At 45.3% G+C, this 24,859-nt stretch overlaps 1 protein-coding gene and 2 non-coding genes across 8 annotated transcripts; all 3 read right to left on the bottom strand.

The window, feature by feature from the left end:
* Window positions 1–1,901: 1,901 nt before the first annotated feature.
* On the bottom strand, window positions 1,902–22,992 carry ATG16L1 (autophagy related 16 like 1). Of its 6 annotated transcripts, none has more exons than XM_019280637.3 (19): window positions 22,734–22,992; window positions 21,607–21,700; window positions 19,309–19,414; window positions 17,779–17,852; window positions 17,338–17,589; window positions 16,391–16,456; window positions 14,072–14,161; window positions 13,304–13,360; window positions 13,067–13,114; window positions 12,265–12,367; window positions 10,168–10,273; window positions 9,978–10,048; window positions 8,371–8,442; window positions 6,285–6,405; window positions 5,339–5,444; window positions 4,690–4,839; window positions 4,241–4,288; window positions 3,772–3,873; window positions 1,902–3,373 (listed from the first exon to the last, which is right to left on the bottom strand). In XM_019280637.3, the coding sequence occupies exons 1-19, from the start codon at window positions 22,846–22,848 to the stop codon at window positions 3,280–3,282; spliced, it is 1,875 nt and encodes a 624-aa protein (XP_019136182.3). In that variant the 5' UTR covers window positions 22,849–22,992; the 3' UTR covers window positions 1,902–3,279. The 6 variants fall into 6 exon arrangements, with proteins under 6 accessions (XP_019136182.3, XP_010388909.3, XP_010388910.3 ...); XM_010390607.3 differs by having other exon boundaries at window positions 14,072–14,158; XM_010390608.3 differs by lacking the exon at window positions 13,067–13,114.
* On the bottom strand, window positions 9,356–9,618 carry LOC120410506. The gene has a single exon (XR_005602708.1).
* LOC120410507 lies at window positions 11,788–12,057 on the bottom strand. The gene has a single exon (XR_005602709.1).
* Window positions 22,993–24,859: the final 1,867 nt, after the last annotated feature.

Genomic DNA, 24,859 nt, shown 5'->3' with positions numbered 1-24,859 from the left:
ATTTATCTTCCAAGAGTAGCTTTCCCCCACCAATGAATTTGGCCCTGGTATTTTGCACAACAGGTATGTGTTAACCTTGGGCTTGTGAGCTGCAGGAACAGCTGTAGGTTTCCTCTGGCTGCATCTGTTCATTTGATTACAAGAATCACAGGATATCCTGTCCACTTGCCAGCCTAACAGCTCCCTCCAGCTCAAGCAACCTTGCAGTCACAAATCAAGTTTGCTTTTCACAATCAATCACCAACATTTCCCTGAGTATAGTGGCTGTATATTCCCAAAAAATGAATGACAGAACCCGTGTTCCTCAGCTCTTTCAAGGTCCCAGTAACATTTTATTAACTGGAGGTGGATTATTTGGAGAGCTTAATCACTACCCTAATCAACTCTGGCAAACACAAACCAACCAGGCTGGAACCACAGAAATTCACATGTGCCTGTGCTGCAGAAGGAAAGTCAGGTCTTGATTGTAGGAAGTAGTGAAGAAACCCCAGACATGTTCTACTCAGCCACACTTTGCAAAAGCAAAAGGGAGGAAGCTGGTTTTGTACAAATCTGAGCTGCAGCCACTGCAGGGTTATTAGCTCTCCAGACAAGGATGAGCATTCCTGTTGGTACATGTACCATTGCAAACACCTTCAGGGGGTCTTGGAAACAGCTTCTCCATAACACACGTTCTAGTGCACCCTTAATCCAGAAAAAGATGCCCAACCCACCCCCAAATCCACTTGAAGGGCAGCTCCACCTCTGGCAGCAAAACTGCTACAGCCACCTCTGCACTGCAGGTACCTTCATTTGCCCTTCTGCCCTCTGCAGGCTGAAGCAGAAAAGGAGGCAATGGAAGTAATCAAAATATAGGAAAAAAACAAAAGCTAAAATTGCTCACTAGAATTTCTTACTTACCTTGGTGCTAAGGAACTTTAATCTAAAATGCTTAAGGACTTAGCTAGCTGGCCCTTATCCTTCAGCATTATTAACCTGCTTTATACCAGCATCAATGGGCCAAACAAAGCCCTTTGTGTAAGATCTGTGGCCATGCTGTAGAAAAACACAAGTGTAGCAGCCTAAATTATAAACATCCTAAACCCATTCTCATCCTCTTCAGCAGTCCTGCAGTTTTTATTATGCTAATCTCTTAATAAACTTTCATCATGCTGACTTGCCACTTCATGATCTGCTTTCCTGCAGTAAGCAAGGTCACCTGGACTAGTGGCAGGTGCCTTTTCAAGGACTATCTGCCACTGCAACAGGCAGAAGAAAAAATATCTTGCCTTTAAAAACAGTTCAGGATGCCAACTTTTCATTTTTGCTACAGTTCTCGCTGCCATGAGCTGGATAGAAGCTTATTTTCTTATAAAGGAAGGAGGGTGGCCAGTGATGGCTCTTAAGTTATGAAATTTGTACAATGAAGAGCTGAAGACTTTGTTTCATTACTCTGAAGCTGGAACCAGAACAACACCTTCAACACGGTTTTTGTGCAACTCCTATTCCTGACTTAAAAACTTGACAAGGTGGGAGTCGAAGTCTCACAGCAGAAAAAGCTGCCTATTTTCAGCTGTGTTTGACATATAGATCCTGATTTCCTCAGTTCAGTAGTTTATCTAAAACATCCAAGAACACATCAACCTTTCAAGGACAGAGACAGAGGCACTTGCTCAATGTGGCAAGACTTCCTTCAGTCTCAAGGCAGGACTCCTGAGACAGGGCAAGCCCAGGCTGCACCTGTGGGACATCCAGCCCCAAGCTAAGAGCATTATCCTCTTTCCCCCTCTACACCAAATCCCACAATGGGGGTGAACACAAATCCACAATTCACCAAGGAAATGACATTTCAGGTTCCCCTCTGCACTCATTCCAAACAAGATCTCGCACACAGATGCACAAATAAATGAATCAGAACAGTGTGGGGTTTTAAAAGCAGAACACAGGTTTATTTACAATCAAATTCTTATGGGCAGCTGAATAAATAAAAACTTTGCCCCATATACTCTAATTTCCCTCTGCAGAAAGTGTCTGAACGAAAGGCTGGGTTAGAGGGAGCCTGTCAGAGCAGCTCTCCCAACCCAGCCCCTCCAAAGAACACACTTCCATAGTAAAACACTATCAGGAAAGAAGAAAATAAAGTGCAAATAAAAAGGCAATAAAACGCTGGTGGCTTGTCTTGAGGCCCAGACAACGTGGAAAGGTTTGGCTGGATAAAGATATGCCAGGTAGCTCACACTCAGTCACATCATGGTTTGGGGTGCCAGAAGAGGGACAGAGCCAAGACACCGCTCCGTACCACAGAGCAAATGGGAATATTGCACGTGTGCTCAAGAATGGGGCAAGTGGCCTGGAATTGCCAGCACCAAAACAATGGATTTGGGATTTGATGCCACTGCTCCCCTGTGTTCTACTGACAGCCGCCAGGACAGGACGGATGAACAGAAAAAGGAACCAAATGTCTGCATTCCAGGACTGAAATCACAGGATTACTACATTCCTCATCACCGCAGCACAACTTCTACAACAACCTCAACAAGCCGAGCTCTCTCTTCATGCCCAGTAACCAAACTTTCTGTGGTATAAAAAGATGAAAAACCTCCTATTTTGTGATGCCCAAGCTGTTGAAGCTTCTTCAACACAAGAGTGCAGAAGTCCCGAAGAACAGAACGTTGCCTCAAGAATTGATACACAGGGTTCACACGACAGTGCTGGAGAGCCTATGCCAGGACCAGAACAGATCCAAACTGAGCTGATGACTCAAAAGGCAGATCTGTCAGAGCCATGGGAGACTCTCTTTAAAAGCTGTTCCAACATTTCAAACTGCCTAGGATGTGTTTCAGGATCTTCTCACCCCATGCCTGAACTAGGCCACCAGAACAGAACACAGGAGACAGAACATGCTTTAAGTCAGCATACACAATGACTTCTTTCCAAACTTTCCACCTCAGAAGTGCTGTTGACACATTTGTGTGACAGGATATTTTGGCACAGCTGTCTGGTGAGGAATCCCGCTAGGTATCTTCAGCTCCATGTGGTGCATAGATACTGCATGTAAAGGCATGACTAAGTAGCATTCCCCATCCAGAACAGCTAATTCCATGCTGAGCCCGAGTGCCACAGTGCAGTTACGGCCATGAGAAGTCTTTGACTCGGGCTCCTTTCTCCATTGCTTTAGAACTTCGCTCTGGAAAGCAAAGCCCATGTGCTTGTCAATATCCTGATGGATCTGGGCTCAGGCCTCCACGCTGTGCAGCCACGGACCAGCACCACCACACACAGCCTTTCACCCTCCGTCAGTCAAAACTCAGACCACAGCACAGCCTTGTTTCCTTTGTCCACACTGACCACGTGGGCACCCGCTGGCGACCACGCGACTGCATTGATAGAAGAACTGAAAGGGAAGGCAGGAGTAAGTTTACAAGAAAGCTGAATTCCACAACAGCACTTAGCACTGGAATGAAATACTATAATACTCTTATTACCAATAAAAAAGCCCCCCAGTTTCTCAGATCTCAAGATCTTGGGCTTTTACTAAGCCTGAGGGAGGTACCATTTATTCAAAATACATTGAATGCACTTTATTAGAATTATATCTCAGTTTAACAAGATAACAATCTAATCTAATTCAACCTGGAGAGTACTGCCATGAATCCACAAAGACTTTGCGTATTAATAATTTTCACATGCCAATAAAAGTTGCAAAGCTGTACAACTCCAACTTTTTCATAGCTCAGCAAAGAGCCACAACCCAGATCCCCACCCTAGGCTGCATGTCCCACTTCCCCTCACCTGTGATGCTTTGCAAGCGTCCTCTCCAATTTCCCAGTAAGCACATTCCAAACGTAGAGGGCCCCATCAGCTGAGCCAGCAGCCACATAGTTACCATCAGGGCTGTGGGATCACACAAGGCACAGAGGGCAAAGAACAATTTTCAAGTCAGCAATTTTCAGCACACATCATCATTCCACCCACAACTTCCTAAGCAAGCAGCTTGGCATTAAATAGTCTTTTAGGAGTTATGTGTTATCACCTGCTAATACTAAGAGGTGAAAGCACTTTAAAATCAGAGCTTTTCCAAGACATTGGATCAATATCTACAGATACACTCTGGCTTGACCAAGAGGTAACCTTGGGCAAATTACAAACTCTGCCCCTGTTTTTCTAGCTGTAACTGGGGACCAGTGCAGCCAAGCATCAGGACTCACTCAATTTAGCTGGGGAAAGGTTTATCAGGTATCTTGTTTATGTCTGAACTTACCTGAACACAACTCTCGTCCAGTCGGAGCCACATTTGAATCCCTGGGCACTGGAAAGTTAGAATCAGATAACCATTAGCTCATTTATTAGAAGAGATACTTACTAAAGACAATATTAAGGATTTCTGCATGGTTCAGAATAAACTCCAGCATCCCTTTATCCCAATTAATGTTTCTCATATACCCTTCTCTCAATGGCACCTGAAGTAATTCTTTCCCTTAGACCACAGACTTCTAAATCAAGCTGCCTTCTTTAAAGAGACACATGAGAAGATCCATTAGAGCAGATCTTTGCTATTTCTAGACATTCTAGAGAACTTTGCCAGCGGGTAGAAAAAAAAGCGAGGAGACTGCTCTCTCCACAGAGGTCCTGACAACCACTCCAGCACTGAGGGTAACCCACAACACAAGGTTCTGAAATTGACTGTACTCCTGTGAATAATACACTCACCTGAACGTCTGCTTGACAGCACTGACCCGCAGATCGATGATCTTGAGTAGATCATCACGGGAACAGGTCAGAAGCTCTGTTCGCTCTGGATTCAGGTCCAGAGCTGTGATTCTTCCAAGCAGCTCCAGTTCTTTCACTATGCTTTCAGTCCTACAGACAGAAAGAGAAAAAAAAAAACCAAGGGGAAGGAAAAAGAAAGCAGTGAACTAGGGTCCAGAAGCCAAACCAGTGCATCAAAACCTTGATGTGTCCCAATGTGGAAGAGGAGAAAAAGGATTAACGGTTTATTCTTACGTTTTCTTTTTTTCCCAAGCTAGATCCTGCCTTGTGTATAGCATTTCCAGCTAACAGACACTATTTTCCTCACAACCCCACCCTAGAACAGCAAGTACTGACCAATGAAAAGTATTTACCAGCAAGCAGGCTGCCTTTTCAGAAAATAAATAGGATCCCCCCCCCCCAAAATCCCAAACCTGTAATACCAAACAGCATAAAAGTAGTAACAAAAGTCTCTTTAATGGCCTTTTGCCACCTTTACAACAGTCTCCCCAGATGCCAAGCTCAGGAAGAAGAGTTCCCTACTTCAGATTAACCTGACAGCAAACCCATAACCACTCCTACACCATAAGCTCTCCTACAATAGTTTTACCTGATGTCCCAGAAACGAATTTTCTTATCAAAATGTCCACTCATTACACACTGCTCAGTACACACAATGTCATTGCAGCTAGATCCTGCAAACACTGTTTTTATACCTAAAAAGAAGGAACAAACAGTGACACTTAAATTCACATTGTCCAAACTGATGAAAATAGAGACAGAAAACAGCCCCTAAAACAACCCCCACCCCACATACAGTGGCCACACAGAGCAGTGCCCAAGGAGAAGCACAGGGCAAACTGTCTTAAAATAATCCTGATTAAGTCTTCAACCTCTCTGCCCTTCTCAATCTCCTTTGCTGGGACTTTAAATGTTCCCATGATAGCTGCTTCATTTCCATTTCATATTTAGCCAGATGTCATGTGCTGCTGTTAAACAACATGAATCTGTCTCCTTGACCTATGTTTGCAATTCAGGTATCAAGGTAACTTTGAATCTCAAATGCTCTCTCAGTGCAAGCAGATTTAAGAGCCCACAACAGGAGAAAAACCAAGGAAATAAGGTGTTTCTCCCAAAGAAAAGCCTCAATCCTAGCAATTCCTTCATTTGAGATGTTGAAATTTTTGGTGTGTTTTCAAGAGACACTTCCATCCACCTCCAGGTTAAAAACCCAGCCTGGCTCCAAGTTTTTAGTGGAAGACTAAAATACCCATCCCCAGACTGGTAAACGAAGAACACTCGCAAAAACAGCTGCTCTCAGTATAACAGAATTAACAGTGCTTCCTGTACACACAGGATTTCTTATTCCAGGTTAACAGGCAGAAAGAATTCAGTTACTGAAAGAATAACAGAAAATGGGATAACTGCTAGCTTTTTCTGCTTTTACACTGGCAAAAAGATTCAATAGATTCAGTAATTGATCTGATGCCAGATTGCCATGAGCATTCAGCAGAAGCACAGAACATGAATGAAAGACAGAAGTTAGGCTTCCTTACAAACTTTGCTGCGGAGGTCCCAGAGCTTGAGGGTCCGGTCGTGACTTCCCGAAACAATACGTGCATTGTCCAGCAAGAACTTGGCTGACAGGACTTTACCACTGTGACCTGTCAGGGTGTGCTGTGGACAGGAGATTGACATGGTGAAACTGAGTATTTCCACTTGCTCAAATCATAATTTGCATGTCTCCTGTACTGTTTGGAGGAAAAAACATCTATTACAGTTAAACAGAGATCAACATTGAGTAGGAGGGTTAATTATCACAGAGTCCAGCCCAGAGCTGGGAAACACAGGTCACCTTTGGCTGCAGTTTCTCCAGTTACTCAGGAACCTGCCAGCTCCTTCCTCAACACTCTGTACACCTACACTGCACGGACAGATGGCAACTGCAACACAGCCTTGCAGGACAAATTGATGAGAAGGGGTAAAAGCATGCTGAAAATGGAAATTGTGCCTTCCTGCTTTCATACAGAGCTTCCCACAAGGACACAACAGGGTATCGAGTCTCAACTGTTATTACACCTTAAAGCCTGAAAGCTGAGACAACCAGGCATTTCAGAAAAGCTGCCTGCAGCAGCTTCTCTAAGTGTAGAGGGAGGCTCTGTGGGGCTGACAGCACGAGCCACATTCACTTAGAATTGCTCAACATTTACACCGTAAATCACAAAACAGATAATGAATTACTAAAGTAAGAGCTATGACAAACAAGACAGAAATCTCTGTATACAGTTACATTTTTTTAAAATACTCAATGGATTATCAGATTACACAAAGCAACCTGGGCTGGGGGAGACACAAAATAAAAGCCCTTAAGAATGGAAAGAAATGGGAGCAAGGTTTGGGGAAAAACCCCAAACGTGATACACAACACAAACTCAAAAGATCATCCCAAAAAGACCACCTTGCCTCAGGAAAGGAACACAAACTCCAGCAAGGAGGATCCATCTTTCACTCTGCGTATCTCTTCTGCCCTTGCTGCACAGACATCACACAGATATCTGCATTTAGGCAGGGAGTTTTAGCAAAGTTTACAGTGATTTCAGCTTTACTGCCTCCTGCCTATGTGCAAGCCATGAAAAGTCCACACCGCTCACACTCGAAACAGAGATCACTGTTTTATCTCAGCAAACAATGAATGTACTCCAAAGAATTACAGGAAGATTATATGAAGCCAGGTGAATGTTAGCAGGTGTAACTAACTTTTTGCAGTGAGTAATCTGTCTGCTAAACTTGTATTCACTATTATCCAGTAGTAGGTTTTGCAGCCAAGGAGAAGGTGCAAAAGAACTGATAAGAGACGTCACTTTCCTAGCTGAGACCTGACATCTCCACAATGAGAACTACCCAGAGAATTATAGTGCATCTATAGTGCATCTAGTGCATGTTGGTTATAACCAACACTGAAATGTCACAAGATTTGAACATCAAAGTAGCACCTTCCTAAAATAAAAAGTTGAGGAAATGTACATAGGAAATGACAATTTTAAAAAGCTCTTGGAAAGCTGTGAAGAAACTTTTGGTCAATCAAAGGATAATTTTCAAATCCCAGCCAAGTGTTAGAGAAGAATATGAGTACAAAGTATTTGAGAGGAAAGGAGGAACCTGTCAAAAGACATTGAGGATGATGTCCAGCATGTTGAGGCTTGCTGCCTTGGACAGCCAAGCAAAGGGCTCCTTTTCAAGAATGCTGCTCCTGACTTAAAACTAAAGCTCCTCTTTGTCTTCTGCAAAGCCCTTTTCAGCAGCCTCCTTTGAGTGAGGCTGAAACATTGAGGTGGCTCTCCATAAATCTTAAGAAGCATTTAAACTTCCCCAGAGGGGTACACAAAAGTGCACTTTACGTGGCAAGGTTTTTCTAACTGGGAGGTTGTATTGGGAGAATACACAATAACTGGAGCTGGAGATCAACACTGCATTTTAGGTCTTGCTGTGAAGACCTTCACGAGATAAAGAAGCTTTCAACAAAAAGAACTGTTCAAAGTGTCTGTAAATGCCCAAGTTCCAAAATTGCCGTGTCCCCATTAGACAAAACTGGGAATACAAGACAGAAACAACCTGCACACTGCTTTGCCTCACAAGACTCACCCGTAATCGATTGTCATCAACTGTCCAGATTCTGCTGGCAAAGTCATTTGAAGCTGCTAAGAGGTAAGAACCCTGTGAACACAAGATTCCTTTAAAATTCCATCTGCTAGTCAATATGCAAACCAAACTCAAATAGTTCAGTAAATCATTAAAACCATATTAGTGCTATTTTGCCAAAGGAAAAAAAGAATAAAATCAAAACCACAGTAGCAAATGCCAGTATGGAAAGCTAATGTAACCTTCCCAAAGGCCTATGGCACCTGCTTCGCACCAAAATGGGAGGGTTTGTAGTATCATGGCTATAAGTAAAACAAGGTACTTATTATAACAAGAATAATGTATACCAATATACAATTAAAACAATAACCAGACCAGCAAAGGGACATTCGTTTTTCCCTTCTGCTGCAGTGAGGAAACGTGTTCTAGTTTACCCTCATCTGTTGTGGAGTTGTTTTCCTTTTTTGTTGTGGTTTTTTTTTGGTTTGGGTTTTTTTTGGTGTTGTTTTGGTTTTTTCCAAGGGAAAAAAAGCCTTGCATCATCTACTCCCGCTGCTTAGACAGGTCTCAGAGTGGAATTAGCCTGATTCTTGCCATTTTCATTAGAACTCTAACTAAGCTAAGATTCCAAAAATGAAATCTGCCTGAGGAGAGAGAAATCGACCTGTTCATGGCTTTAGGCTTAGGGCTCCCACAAGTCACCCATGATGGAGAATGGCCACCACAAAATTTATGCTTGCACTCCTGTCCATCTCAAAAGACTTTCCTGAATCCTTGTAATCCTTTTGGCATTTCACCCAGGCAATACTCACTGCAAATGTGCTCAAGCAACTTGCCAAACTCAGGACTATTTTCTCCTGCAGATTAACAGCACATCTCTAATGAGCTGGTCAGCTTCCAAAAGAAGGAACCTCTTGGGTGTGCACCATAATTTAGCACATAGAATCACCAAATGGCAGAAATTACATCAGCTTTGTGTTATGGAAGAGGTCTCAGCAGAAAAGTCAGATCACATGTCCAGTTAGACCACTCCATGACCCCAAACTCCTTCAAGCAGGACTGTTGGATGCTGATCCCAGTCATGTCTCCGCTGCTCCAGGTGAACATGACCTGAGCACATCTCCCACTGTCAGCAAACACTCTGCCAGCCACACCATTGCTGTGCCATGGCTGGGGAGAAACTGCTGGGAGAAGAGGGCATGGAACTGCAAGTCTTAGGATAATCAGACCTTTTACTATTCATCACAGACCTCTGTAAAGCACTTATGGAATTAAAACTTCACAGAAATACTGCCTTAGTGTATTCGCTTCTTCTGTGCCGTTATGCCAGCTTCAGTGGAAGGCTGAAGACTGATTTCTTACTTTAAACAAAAATCTGTAACAGCCAATGTCTGAGCCACGTATCATCATCTGAATTGTAAAGCAAGGATCAGAATTACAGACTGCAACTTATCAAATAAAAATCTTTTGTACAATTTTAACAACTTCCAGCTACTTTCATGTTTTAACTCATTTCTTAGGTAACTTTTCAATTAGAATGGAAACAATAGTAGAGAACAACATAATTCCATAATTCCATTAATTTATTCCAAATTACAGTGGATACTCACAGCACTATCAAATTCTATGCTTGTAATCCCAGCATTACTGCCAGAGAGGGAACCTTTGGGCTCACACCTATCTGCACAGAGAAAGATGAACAAAAACTTGAGCAATGGATTAGAACAGAAGTTGACACAAAGTGACCCGTAATACAAGTTTATTTAGCATCCCATCATACCCCAAAACAAAAAGGTTTACCTCCCAAGACTTCCCACAGCTTAACCCTCCGGTCCATGCCTCCTGTTGCTAGTAACCGGGAGCCAGGGCTGAACTGCACTGCATTCACCTCCCCATCATGTGCATCCTGAGGAGGGGGAGGAACAGAACAGCCACCCAAAAGGGAATTAGCACACACCCACAACCCACAGACCAGAAAGCTACACAACTTAAAGGTTACACAGAATCACAGCTGCGCATCTTTCAGCAGTACATAGGAAATACAGCCACAGACTGAAACTCTGCTGTGGCTGGTGGTGTATGGACAGCAAAAAGGCTGATCCTTATCTGAAGGAAAAATAAAGGCACATCAAGAAAAACAGCAGCAAGGACTCAGCAGTGGTAACAAACTACCAAAAGCCTTACCATGCTTCCTAAGCTTAGGCTCTTAAGTCACACCAGAAAAAAAAATACGGAAAGGACAGGACAAAAAACAGTAACAGGTGATGTGCTGTAGAAAGAAAGTAACTTTTCATTGTTCCACCTGTCCATAGACAGCCATGGATCCAATCAGTTCATGCAACCACAGAACACTCAAGTCAGGCTTGAGTTGGGCAGGTCTGCGAGGAAACAGCACAGCAGATGCACTGCATTCACCGGGTGTGTTGGTGATTAAGCAGTACCAGTACAGGTGTGACAGCACCTGCTTGCTGAGGACTTGGGCTTAAGCTGTGCCTCCTCTCTGCAGATGCAGAGCCCCTAGCACCCCTGATCCTGACAGCTCAATGTTCTGAATTCCTAACCTTTTAAAACCTATGAGAATTTTAAGATTCATTCCTTTTTTATTCCTTTATTAGTTTCATGGCTTTATACTACTTACCCACACAGTATAACCACCACAATCTTAACCATTTTTTAAAGTATTTTCAGTTACTTCTCTTTCCAAACCAGCTTTTCTGGAAACTTGTATTTTTACAGAACTTGTTCCTTGAACGGGTCTGCCAGCTCGTATTTAAGGCTCATCACACTTCAAATCTGATCTTTCTGCAAACACAGAGAAGCCATTCACAACAAAACTGGTGAAAGGCCTTGCCTAGAAGCTATGCCTGGGAGTGATTCCTGAAGTGACTACCTTTTCCACCTCCTACTCTCCAGAGGTGAGCCCAGTCGGCTCCCTGCATCTGCCAAACCTCTGCCACAGAGCCCTTGCATTAATTCGTGGAAGGCTCTGCCAGACCTAGACATGTCTTGACCCTCCACCTGGGCTCAAAACACTGGAGCTCAAGCCTAACACCTCCTTCCCCGATGCCCCCTATTCAAGCCAGCTCCAGCTGCCACTTCAGTCATGACCCTATTCTCACTTGAGGTGACACTGCTACTCCCTCCATCCCACGACTTCCACTACAGAATATGGTAACAGGGCAGGCAAGAATACACAAGCCTCCTTGCTGCAGTGAGCCACACTGATACTCTGGATGAAAAAAAGTAAGTAATTTCATACCCATGAAAAATCCACATCCAGCTCTGGAGTGCCCAAGAAAGCTCCAGAGGCATGTTCAAACAAGCAGCTGCATTACAAAGACAATTGCCTTTCAGTCAAAAGACCATGCCCTGCACAGAAACTTAAGTTTATCTTTTTGAGGCCAAAGAACACACAAAGGAGGTCTCAGCTTGAAAACCTTTGATCATGCACAGTAAATGAGGACACCCCACCACCATGAGCTCCTCTTTACCAGGTCTGTTGGATTACATTTGGTGCCACAACTCCCTTTACTGTGGAGAACTGGAACTGAATTAATCCCAAACTGTCAGCAATCTCTTCCTCAATCACAGCTCTACTATGGCATGATTGAATAGGAACTGCTGGGAGCAAGAGGGTAATGGGGTGAAATTTCCCTGTGCCCTCAGAAAACTTCTTTGTCATCATCGACCTCATTAAGACAGACATCAAACACACTGGCTCTGAGAAACATTTGGGCTAAGAATTAAATTGAATGAATGCTTCTACCAAACCAAGAATTGCTTCCTGTTTGGCAGTGCTAATAGAAAGTTTCAGGATATCGGTTCCCACATAGAGGATTCTCTTCCTCCAAAATCAGAACAAAGAATGGCACAGCAGAGAATTCCTTCTGTACTCACAAAGACACATATGGCAGTAGTGGGCACTCTCACTTCTTTACTGGCACCTGGATGTGGCTCTACATTATCCTGGGGTGCAGGGAATGAGGACACAGAACGCCTCCTGAGATGAAACAAAGCAGAAACATTTTAAAATGAGAAATGAACACTGTTTCTCTGGAGTTCATCCTGATCTGTACCTGTCACTTAACTACTCTGCACAACAAGTAAAAAATGGGGGAAGGTGCTTTTAACTTTTTTTTAATCCCATCTTTCAAAAATTACATTTGTCATATAACACTACATTCACTTGTGGCTTTAGATATTTCACAGTTCACCACATAAGTTACCTGAACTGATTACTGAACTCATTTTCGAGCAGTGTTTTAATTTTTTCAATAGGAAGCGAAACATGGGACTGACTGCAGCTCCACCGTTATGTCTAGGAAAACTCAACACCATTGCAGCACTACATCCCAGGCAGCAAAATGCTCTGTTCCAAAGCTTGGCCTGCTCCATTTAAGCAAAGACATCCACCTACTGCAGAGCTTAGCTTAGAAGGAGTGGCTCCACTCTGGATACTAAGCACAGAACCCAATGACTTATTTTGAACAACCCTACTAAAGGGGCAAAGCGCAGTGGAAAGTAAGAGCAAACCCCATGTATTCTCTCCACAAAGAGGGGCTCACTGCCTCTCTCACTGTAGACAGTTTCTAACCAGAGTTATCAACTGCAGAATCTGATCAGCACAACGCAGCTGGGTTCCATGTTACTTCAATGGAATACAATCACATGCCGGACTAAGAGCGGATAATGTTTTCACCTGGCAGTATCAGAAGACTGATGTCCCAAAAGGGGAGACTCAGACAGACTGGAGGGAAAGGTCAGAGGTCAGCACACGGCAAGATGGAAGAAACAGGAAGTTGAGGAGAACAAAAAAGAAAAAAAAAAGAAAGGCAGAAGCTAGAAGGAAGGCTGAAAATATTTGCTGCATCACCAAGATTTTGGTGTACATTGAAACCAATATACAAAACAAGGAGGTGAAAGTGTTCTAACCTACCCAAAGATATTACTGATAGAGTCCAGAAGGCCTCCAGCTGGCTGGGAGAGTCGCTTACTGAAGGAGGGGAGGACAGGTTTAAACCTTGTGAATAGCTTCTCCACATAAAGATCAATACAAACACATTTCATAGCAACACGTCTCTGGAAAGACTCCCTCCCCTCAGACCCAGCCCAGAGACAGAGAACACCAAGGCAGGCATCAGTGCAAAAGTCATCAGTAACTACAACTCAGAACATGTTTTGTGGGTGAAGTTTCTTCAGTGTCCCTCAACTTCACCCTGTGAATTGCTGGGTTTAGATATAACAGTCTACCAAGTCTGAAGTTTCAACCAAATTAATCCATAATCTCAGGTAACTACCTCTTACTTTCCACTCACTGCTATTTTAGAGAAAGAACAAGATGCATTTAATCTAGGTGAAAATTATTTTCAGCATTTCAGCTAAACCCAGCTATTTGCAAAGTCACATTGATATCTTGTACAGTAATGGAGGCATAAAACAATAGGCATTGTAACACCCACTTTATTAACTATTTAAACATTTATTTTAAAGAGTAAACAAATATTTTTCAGGCACTGGGGTAATTAAGTTAAAACAGCAAAGGAAAACCAGCACATGAGTTTCCTACTGCTCTGGTAGAAGCACTAAACTGTGTTCTACCTAAAGAGAACTAAAACCCTAAGTTACATTCCCAACATAGTTCCAGCTCTACCATGCCCCTTGCTCCTCCTCAGTGACATGCTACAAGAATCTCTTGGGCACACACCTGGATGTCCGGCTGACAGCTGGCACCGGAGAAGTTTCCTCAGCTGTGTCAGAGGTTTCATCCGCAAGCACTTCGATATCATCATCCCTGCTGAAGTGAGAGAAAACACCTCCTTTTCAATCAGCCACTGACAGCATGAACTGACAGGATGGCAATGTTCCAGGGCCTGTCAGTGTCCATGCCCAGCCCACCCCAGGTTTATGGAGCTGCAGCAACACACAGGTAGATCCAGACAACACAGATTGATGCAGCTGCCACTGCCAGCCATGTAACTCAACACGCAGTGTCTGAAAACAGATACAGACAGCAACTAAATTTCAGGTTTTTTCCTTCCAGCTGCCAGTTCCACTTCACTGACAGCAGGGCTGGATTTCCACATCCCCCTATTTCTGTTTTCAGACCTTCTTTCCAGATTCTCTTTACTACAGGCATCCTATTTCAGCCTGTAGCACTAACAAACAACCCACCACACCTGAGCAGGGCTTCCCTACAGAGTGAGTGATATTTGCTGGAACAGTTACAGAACAACAAAAACACGAGTTACTGCAACACCAAGTATAGGTGATATCAGTACCTTTTTTGCTGTTTCAAAACAAGCAAGTGTTAAAAAAAGCACAAGAGTTTGATTGAATTTTCCTGCTTCACCTACACCAAAGACACCCTGATACTTTCTACACTGTTGTACTTCAGGTGCTGCACCATTAAGTGTGAGAGCAGTTTTTGTTCACTCCACTAAAGTGTTGGTGGTTGACTGAACACAAGTGTGAGGTTCCAACACATGTACAATAAATTATTCCAGCTAAATTACTCAGCTAACACTGAAGATTTTTCCCCCATTAGTCATCATGGGCTGTGACAGCCTAGTATTTTTTCCTTCAATGATGATTTTTCCTCCACTGCTGATTTTGCAGACAAACTATTTTTAAACACACTTTACCAACCCAATGCTATTTGACTGAGCAGAAGTTTAAATTCAGCATTTAAATAACCAATTTGTGCCACCAGATAACACTCAGCTGCAAAAGCATTTAAAAGGATGAGACCATTTGTAACCCCTCATTTCAGAACACAGTTGCACTTTCAATTCTAAGATTTTGGAGGGGAGTATACATGAAAAGGCTACGGAAAATATACTCACTGATTGAATGTATGAGGCTGGAGTTTCAATAAAATACTATCAAGTTCTGCCGACATTTATTTTTTTAAAATCTAAGGTTTCTGCTATTAAAACTACGTGTAGCAAAAGAACTTTACAGGTTAACAATGTGATTTTAAGTAAATACAAATACCAGGGCACCCCCCCGAAATGGTGCAGTTTTTCCCTTCAGTAAGCAGCACATTTACACAGCACAAACCCTCTCAAATTTTAAAATCATAAAGAAGAAATCAAAACCACCTCTGCAGCAGAGTTTGAGTAGTTTACAGAAGCAATTATGCTACAGGGTGTCCCATACTCCCTTTCCATACGCCCTTCCTCCCTCTCCCAGCCTTTCACGTAGCCTCCCTTCCACAGGGATGCACTGCTCCCGTCCTGCGCAAGGCCTTGCAGCAAGCACAGCACTCAAGATGACTCTGTGATGTGAACATAAAGAGAAAAGATCTCCAGAAAAAGCCTGCAGGCTGCTCTGGCACCAGTCAGCAGGGCCCAGGAACAGAGCATCAGGTGCAGCTGTTCTAGACCGGGCAAACACAAACACCCTGACCAGCCCAGCTCAGAGCACCCACAGCTCACACTGCCCACTTCAGCCACCTGATCCAACACCACCCAGGGCCAAACACAGCAGGGCAAGGACAAGGGACTAGAGGGATTTCTCTTCTGCTTACCAGGTAAAGGACTCCACTGGTTTTCCCTTAGACAATAAATCCCTGCCAGTATGGAAGCCATGTATTTTCACCCAGGTTAATTAACTCAGTACCTGTTCCTACAGGAAATCCTTGAGCACATTCGTAGTGTAACATTTTAAAACCCAGGCATCTCCAGAGCAATTGTTTCATGGCTTCCCTGTTTCATGAAAAACTACCTTAAAGACCAAAGGCACATATCTCAGCATAAAAACATTTGTTATAACAACATCTATTGACCATACGAACCATTCCTGGGACTTTCAGTCCAAGCATCCATTTTCAGTCCTAAAAGAGCTCCTTCTTCTGTAAGTTCAGGTAGGGAGAGTTACTGCACATTTCTGACTTCATACAAGAAGTTTAAACACTCCTCTACATCACCCAATTTAGGAATAAAAAAGATACCATTTATCATGCATCTACATGAACCTGAGGCATGAACTGATGAAAGAGACTCTACAAATCAAGACTGCTTACGGTTCAACAGGCAAGGGCTCTTTGGCAGCTTCTGCCAGCTCCTTCTGCAGCCTGGCCTGGCGTCTCCTAAGAAAGAGAACCCAAGGTTATTAAAAAAGAAAAACAACATTTCCTTAATCCCATTCCAAAGGCTACCCTGCACAGTTCTGATGGGCTTCATAAGATTTTTTTAAAAAAAATAATTTAAAAAAAAAAAATCCCATTCTGCTTTTCAAGGTATTCTGAGCAGGAGAGGCAGTTTTCTTACTCTGAGTAGCAAAGGACAAGATCACTCAAGTGAGGCAATGAGGCAAAGTGGCTAGGTTTATGGCCCTTTATAATCCAAATGAATACGGATCAGCTTGGAGGGCAAGAACTTGCCAAAAGAATGATTATGTTAGTGAAGCTAATATAAAACTGCCAGCTTGTAACTGTGAGACTTGTAATATAGCTGGGTCTCCAGGTATCGTCAGCTGGCAAGTAAGCTGAAACAATTCGGAAGAAAAATTATTTTGCAAGGAAAAAAAGCCATACAAACTATTTTTGCAATCAGGTTTACATAGCTCAGTCTCATGGCAGATGCTCATTCTAGAGGAATGCAAAAAACACTGAAATAAGTCAAGTCAAAAAAGGATAAAATTAGGAGCAGTATAAGCTGCAATATTAACAAGAGAAGTCCAAGTCTAATGCCAGCAAAACCCCCCAGTTTCTATCTGATTTCTGATATTCAGCCTGCAGTGAAATGTTGCTGAAGAAACAAAAGAACATGTTTTATTCATTTAAAAGACAGAAATGTTTTTACAAAGCATCAGTCTGTGTTGGCTGGAAAAAAGAACAGGAAGTTCTGGACTCTCACTGTCTTGTGCAAAAATAGAGATCTCAGAGGTCAAAACTAAATCTGGTTGTATCCTATGCACTCATAACTGAAAAATATCTCAGTTTTATCAAACAGAGGTCATGAATCTCACCTTGAATCCTTTTCATTTTCTGCATTCAAACGATTGGCTTCTTGTGCTTTCTCTGCCATCCAACGTGAGACCAGCTCCTGGTTGTCTTCAGTAGTTTTCCTTAGTTTCTCCTCCAAGGCATTGAAGGTGATCTGGAGAGCATCATATTCATCTTTCAGTGTCTGATTAGCTCGCTCAAGATCTTGCAGTTTGCTACGCAATTCCTGGCACTCTGTTTCCAGTTCAGAAATCTTTTGCAAATACTCTGCAATCCTGGAATGGCAACAAAACATACAAAACAATGAGGACCTCCTCTGGGACCTGTGCCATCTTCCCTGCGCTGTTTGCACAACGCCTCACGAAGGCATTTTTAGCTCTGGGCTAAGACTCCTAGAGAATATTATAACTCTAATAAAGAACTTCACCAGAAGTCTGGTCACAGACAAAACAGTGCCTACTCACTTGGCTTCGTTCATCTGCATCTCCTTGTCTTTCTGCTGCATTTGGTTGTTCAGATCAATTACAGACTGGGCCAGCTGGGGAGAGGAGAAAACTGCATTACAAACTGCAGGGATGTCAGTGGGTAGCACACTGAGCAGCCGTCAGTGCAAGCACAGACTAATCTAGCATTAAAAGCATGGATCACACCTTTCAGGTCTTTTTTACCCCAGCTTTCTAGGCAGATCTGCTACAGATCATTAAATCAGAGAATCCACGTTCAAAAATGAATTGTCAAAAAGCTTTGATGTCTCACTCTCTTCCCTCAAAAAGTTTCATTAATAGTCAGATCAAACAATGTACAATAGGAAGAAATTTTAGTAGTGGAAAAATCAATACAGAAACTGAGAACTGTCAAGTAAGTAAACAACAAATGAGTACTGACAACCAAAAAACAAATCACCCTGTTATGGCCACAACAGCCATTTCAGGAGACACACAGCTCACACTGTGAACACAGGTGCCACCAAGAGTTTTCTCACAAAGAAAGTTGCTGGTGGAGTGCCTGCAGAGCACAGGGAACAGAGGGGCGGAGGCCAATACTGCCGAGCTGCAGCTGCCAGCTCACAGCTTAGCCAGCAGCACAGCCTCAGCTGCCTAGGAAGAAGGAAGACTGATTTTTGGGAAGAGTGGCTGCCTGTGTAAATGGTTTTAGGACACGAGGTTAGGAGCAAAGAAAGTATTGTGAGTGCCCTGACTACTTGGTGCACACCTCCTTCAGAAAACAGTCTCCTCTTTGGAAAGCTCAGAATTGCTCACACTGGAGCTTCTCCACACCTTCAGTAGGGTGTGATCAAAGGAGCATTTTCCAGGTCATTCACACCTTTTCCCTATGAAAGTGTGCAGTTCCATTCAGCTTCTGGACTCATTCAGGCCACTGCTGTGCTTTTAAAAACCCAGTTGTGCTGCTGAAGCTTCCATATCTCCTTATCAAAAAAAACCCACAAAACACAAACCCAAGACCCCCTGGCTTTTCCTCTCTTCCAGGTCCAAGTCTCATCGTTACAGAACTCCTGGGCTCTGAACCAGCACTTCCTTTCCAGCCTAGCACCATGGCTCTTTCACCCTTGGCTGGTGCTTGTTTATTTTGTCCACTGCCACAGAAGCGGTGCTGCAAAGTGAGACCAGTGAAACCACACACAGCCCCCTATGCCTCACTCATTTTAAGTCTTTTGAGGTACTAGTGGTCATACACAGCTCTGTGGCCCAGATCAGTTCCTTCCTCCTCTAATACAACTAAAAACCTACTAATGAAGCTGAAAATTCAGCACTTAAAAATCATGCTATGCTGACAAGGTAAGCTCTCATCTCCTGGTGACAGTCTTACAGACCAGCCCATCTCTGGTTGATTTTAATAATCAAAAACTGGGGAAGCTTAAAAAGGCTCTAGACAAAAGCAGAAAAAAATGATAATTAACGAGCCTGGTAAAATCATGGTCAGGCTCCCAAAAGGATACATATGGACCCACAGAGAACATAAGAGGACTTTCCAACCTCGCCACGTTTCTTGTGCAGCTCAGTCAGCTCCTCTTGGTGCTTTATCTTCAGCTGGGCCAGTTCCTGCAGCTGTGCATCGTTCCATGTGCCATCATGTCCTGGGCTGCAATTGGAAAGAGACGAGATGTCCCAAACTAGAATCCAGTTGCTTCTGTGCCTTTGCCAGGGTCCGGACATTGCCTCCCTTGGATGCTCTGTACACCAGGGACACAGGTGATTCGTAACAAACCAAGCCACAGCTGGCTTCCACACCACGCACTCCTCACCAGCCAAAAGGCCATCACACAGTACTGGAAAGTTGCGCCTCCTGAGGACTAGATTCACTTTTTGTACATTTCTAAACCAGAATTCAAACTCCAATGGAAGGTAACTAGCCTTTGTTTAAATCTGCATGAAGACAACTGAGTCTTAGAAGTACACTCTCTAAATTCTGGAACAATTACAAATATTTTACCACCCCAATTTGTTCTGGAGGGAGCTGGTGGATCTTGAAGATGCAAGATGTCTGGAGAGGGTACCGAACCAGAAGCTAGGAAACCAAGGGTGTATTCCCAGGCCCTTGGGTTTACAGTCCCAGGTGTGACAAGTCACTTCTCCATTGGCCTGACTATACACTTTTTGTGCATAAGTTTTGAAGTGGTTACCAACTGTGTTTTTCAACACTATTACTGTAAGATAATCTTGAATTTCTACATATCAGAAAATTTATATCAGCCTCCGCCCCAAACAACTACGGAGTGTAACATTTTTCACTCATGTCTCTGAAAGCACAGGGGCAGGAACAGAGAAAACCAAGTTTTTTTTAAAGCACATACACACACAGACTCTGAGCACACTATCAGCTATATTTTGAATTACAGTTTTTAAAAAAATCATTTTAACAGTTCTATCAGACAAACAGAACAAGGTAATTGCATCCCTTTCTGCAGTCATTTTGGGTTGTAACAGTCCAAAGGGAAACAGATAATCCATCCAAAGGCCTGACAGTGGTATCAGTAACCTAATGCTCTTCCCAACCAACCCCTCAGTGAGCTAATGCTACACTAACTGCATTTCCAAAAAACGTGTGCACACAGACAGGAAGCCAAGTCCTGTGGTAACAGCCAACACATCCTATAGCTCCAGCCATGCATACCCCTACAGCCAGAACTAGATACTACTCCTTGGCCCTCAGGGAAGTAAAACCACTTTTCCTCAGCTATCTAGGATTAGAAAAGTAGTTCTGTTTCAAAGACCTGCCATATACTGAGCACAGTATCAGCGTTCAGCTGAGCATTTACTTTCAGATGCTGCTTCTGTGCCTTTCTTCTCACCCACATTTAGTCCAGCCTCATCTCTAAGAGTTGGCATTCAACCAGAACATGATTCCCGTAAACTGAAATGGTTCTAGACAACTGCAGCCATTAGAAAGCTTTTGAAAACTTTCACATGGGTATTAACTCCAGCCTGCTGGAGTTTTGCCTGCAATTCCTGTAAACCCAGGCATCCTTCCTTCTCTGCTACATTGATTTGTTTTGTATCCCAATTGGACATGCTCATACAGTTCCGTGCTGTAGAGGGGTTCTGGTTTCAGGACAAGAGCAAAAAGGACTTCAACAGAGGAAGCAATTCTTACAGAAGTAGGAACTCTTAGCTCCTTGGCCCTGCCTTCTCTTCAGGTACACTGAGGGCAGAGCCTGCCAGTTGTCACCTGTGGGACAGACAGGCTGTCCAAGGGACACTTCTGGCACACGGGTTTGCTGTGCAGTCAAACACCAGCAGAACCAGCAGCACAACCCCTGCCTGCAGCACCAGAGTGCTACTCCCAGGTTAGGGAGGAAGCTTCCCAAGAAATCCTACTAAAAAGCAGGCAGAAAACACCTTCCTTTCGGCATCTGGTGCTTATTTAGGACCAATACTTCACAATCATGGTTTATTTCTGTTCTCCCCTTCCACGTGATGACACAGATCAAAAGAAACTAAGCTATTACACCATCCCATACTCATCAGGAGGAGCAGGCAAACAGACCAGATGCAGCAGCTCATTGTGGTCCCCCTCTGCTCCATGAGCTTGTGATAAATCAGTTTCCTTCCCAAACCTGGCCAGACCTTTCTGTGCTGCACATTCTAAACATATTGTAACTTTAGCACAGGCTTAGACACAGCTGTAAGTTATTTTTAATCCAACAGAATTCCAGCTTGTTGTGTGCCAAGTCACTGCAGGGATGCAGGAGCTGTTTGTGTGAGGCATCAAACAGTGGTTTAGGTTACAAGGCGCACAACAGACAGCTGCTGAGAAATAGGAGTGTTACATACCTGGACTCATGTCTACTCTGCATGTCATATTTTTCTGCTTGAAGCTTATCAGCCAGCACTGCATGAAGGTCTGACTTCTCCAGCAGCTTGTTATCTGCAGGAGCAAAAAGTGCACTTATGAGAACCAGAAAGCAAATCCAGATTCCCACCTTCTCCTGCCAGCTGTGATCTAGTCCCTTTAATTACTCTGACACAGCCAAATGCTACGTGAGCCTCCACCACCTCAGTGTGTTCTCCCTCCTCTTTGATCTCAACAGGTTAAGGCACCATCCACCTACAACCCCAGGAACTCCTCATTAATCCAGATGCTTTGTGGGATTGGTCTTATGAAAGCTTAATAAAGAGAGAGTGACTGCTCAGGTGCATTGCTGTCTGCTAAAACAGACAGAGTTCAAAGTTCAGACTCTTTACAGCCCCTCAAAAGACGGCAACCAGGAGAACAGGCCTGGCAGAGAGGCCAAACCCATCTCTGCAGGGTCCTGCCCAGGACTGTTTGCTTTCTCCCACAGTGTGTGGGACCCCCCCCCTTCCATCCTGGCACAGCTGAGGCAGGAGAGGGGCAGGGAGGAAAGCCCTGGACAGACAGTGCTGGCCCCTGGATAGCTCCAAATTTTACAAAAGACCATGAGCAGGGTCAATAGCACCATTGTTCTCGGTTCCACAAGCAACTGGGCAGGAATTGTGCAGACAATTCAGACATTCAATCTCGTCCAGGGCACAAAGCACTTCAGCCTCTGAGAGAACTGAAACAACCACTTATTTTCCTCGAAAAAGCAGAAATGCCAGCTTTCCTGTTATTACAGACATGTCCCAAACAGTCCCGTGGAAATGGGTCGGGCGAGGCCCCGGGGACCCTGTGCCACCACGGCTTTCCCATTTCTGAAGAAAAGGAGGAATCCCAGAATGATTCGCGCTGGAAGGGAGCGCAGCGGGTCACCAGGTCCCACCTCCCCGCTCAAGCAGGGTCAGCCCTGAGCACATGGAACCGGATAGAACCCACTTCTGGAATATCTGCAACGAGGAAAACTCCACACCCTCCCCATAGAGCAGAGTCCCCCCGCAGATACTGATGGCCATCGGACAGGGAGAAGCGCTACTCGGCCGTGCCCCCGCCGGGCCCCGCTTACACTGGGCGATGATCTCCTCGAAAGCCTGGCGCTGCAGCCGGTCCCGCCGCCGTAGCTCCTCCGCGATGTGCCGCTTCCAGGGGGGGAACCCAGCGGCGCGCAGCCCCGACGCCATGTCCGCGGCAGAGCCGGGGCGGAGCAGGCCGGGGTGGGCGGCGCGGGGAGTCGGGAAGCGGCGGGGCCGCGGGGAGGCGGCGGGAGCGCCCTCAGAGCCGGGCCCGGGCCCGCTGCCGCGCCCCCACACCCGCCATGGCGCCGCGCTACGTCAGGGGCCCTCGCGTCTGAGCGGCGCGCCGCGACAGAGGCTGCCCCGCCGCTGCCTGACGCTGTCCGCCCGCCTCCTGCCCGCCCCCGGCGCCGCTGACCCCACCACCCGTGTCCCCAAGCCGGAAAGCGCCGCGCGAGATCGCTCTGCAAACACGGGCGCGGGGGCGGGCCCGACTCAGGCGGGAGAACAGGCGCCTTCTGAGGAGAGGAAGCCTCGCGCCGCGCCATTTTGCGTCCTCCACGCCGGCGCCATCTTAAGAGTGGCCCTGCCGCCATCTTGGGGTGCCTGAGCCGCCATCTTGAGAGTGGCCAAGCCGCCATCTTGAGAGTGGCCAAGCCGCCATGTTGAGGCTCCGGCCATCTCGCAGCAGCGCATGCGCGCAGCCGCCCGTGGGGGGCGGGGCCGGGCCGGGCCGGGCTGAGGGCTCCGCATGGCAGAGCCCGAGCTCGCCGCGGGCACAGCGCTCGCAGCCCGGTGTCCCCGCAGGGCCCGCAGCACTGGGTCATGCCAGTGACACTGGCGGGGCTTTGGTGAAGAGAAGGGCCGGTGCTCGCGTAGCACCGGGACTGTCCGGCCTCGGCAGCCACTGCCACACCTCTGCCTGCCATTGTTACCGTGTAACCGTGAGTGAACATTAAGCATTTATTAAGGGCTCCACAGAGAGCAGAGGCAGCGTTGTACTACACTACGCAAATACGACACACCTGCAGTGCCATTTGTTGAGTGGTCTTTGTGCTCTTCCCCCCCCCCCCCCCCCCCCCCCCCCACAAGACACCGCTGCTTCCATCGTCGCTTGCCGGGAATCGCGGAATAACGGGATGGGTCAGGCTGGCAGGGCCCACAGTGGCTCATCAGGTGCCACTCCCTACTCCAGCAGGGCCATTCCAGAGCACAGGGCACAGGATTCTGGAATATCCCAGGGAGGAGGCTCCAGCCCCTCTCTGGGCTCTGTTCCAGCCCGGGCCCTGCCCAGGGCAGCAGTTCTGCCTCCTGTGCAGGGCAATTGCCGGGCTCAGGCCCTGCCCGTGGCTCTGGTGCCGCTGCTGGGCCCCGGAGCAGAGCCTGGGCCTGCCCTGAGCCCTCCCTGCAGCCAGGGACAGCCAGGGCTGAGGGCCCCTCTCGAGGCTTAGCAGCCCCAGCTCAGCCTTCAAGGAGGGTGGTGGTGAAATGAAATGGGGCTTGAGGCTTTCTAGGAAAAACTACTTAATTTGGAACATGGCAGAAGGTTCTGTGCAGCCTTCCCTGCACTCCCACCTCCTGCCCAGCCTCACAAAGGAGCCACATGTTCTCTGGCAAATGTAAAAATCCGTAACAACTCGCTCCATTGCTCTACTTTCAACTGCCTGACTTCCTAAGTAATGTGTTAGGTAACCACATTAGTGTAACTTAATTTGAAACTGGGCAGGACTCGTAACGCTTTTTGTCTTGGACTGCCTAAATTGCTTTGTTTCTCTTTTGAGTAAATGAATGAAGATGCAATTATGAAATTTTAACAGTGTGAAACAGATGATTCACTAGATTATTAGACTGGAGGAGAGTGCGCTGCTGGTTGAGTTAATAATAGTTGATGCACAGCTCTGTCTTACAAAGTATACAATGCACAAGGTTATGTGCATTCTCCGTAAAGCTAATTTGGCCAAGTGTAAGCACACAGCTTATTTCATTCTACCTATACAAAATCAAATTAGTTGTTTAAAAACCTAAAATTTAAACAGGTTTAAAAACCTGTAACTGTAAGGTGAAGTCCTAATTCTACAGCTATAGTTACTGAACTCCGGAAGGGCAGTGCTGAGAGAAATTCATCGTGTCAAATCTTCTCTACATCTTAATCCTTTGCAGAGAAAGAGGAAAGCAAATG

This window comes from Corvus cornix, chromosome 9, assembly GCF_000738735.6.
Source record: "Corvus cornix cornix isolate S_Up_H32 chromosome 9, ASM73873v5, whole genome shotgun sequence".
Classification (NCBI taxonomy): Eukaryota; Metazoa; Chordata; class Aves; order Passeriformes; family Corvidae; genus Corvus; species Corvus cornix.
This window is presented reverse-complemented; position numbering and strand designations above follow the sequence as displayed.

Bases quoted from the DNA above. Each gene is read 5' to 3' on its own strand.
- ATG16L1 (XM_019280637.3), bottom strand. From the start codon at position 22,848: ATGGCGTCGGGGCTGCGCGCCGCTGGGTTCCCCCCCTGGAAGCGGCAC. The intron at 13,361-14,071 runs GTGTGTGCCCAA...CCCCTCCTTCAG, and splicing joins GCTGTCAGCCGGACATCCAG to TAAGCGACTCTCCCAGCCAG. The intron at 13,115-13,303 runs GTAGGTTAGAAC...CTTTCCCTCCAG, and splicing joins TCTATCAGTAATATCTTTGG to TCTGTCTGAGTCTCCCCTTT.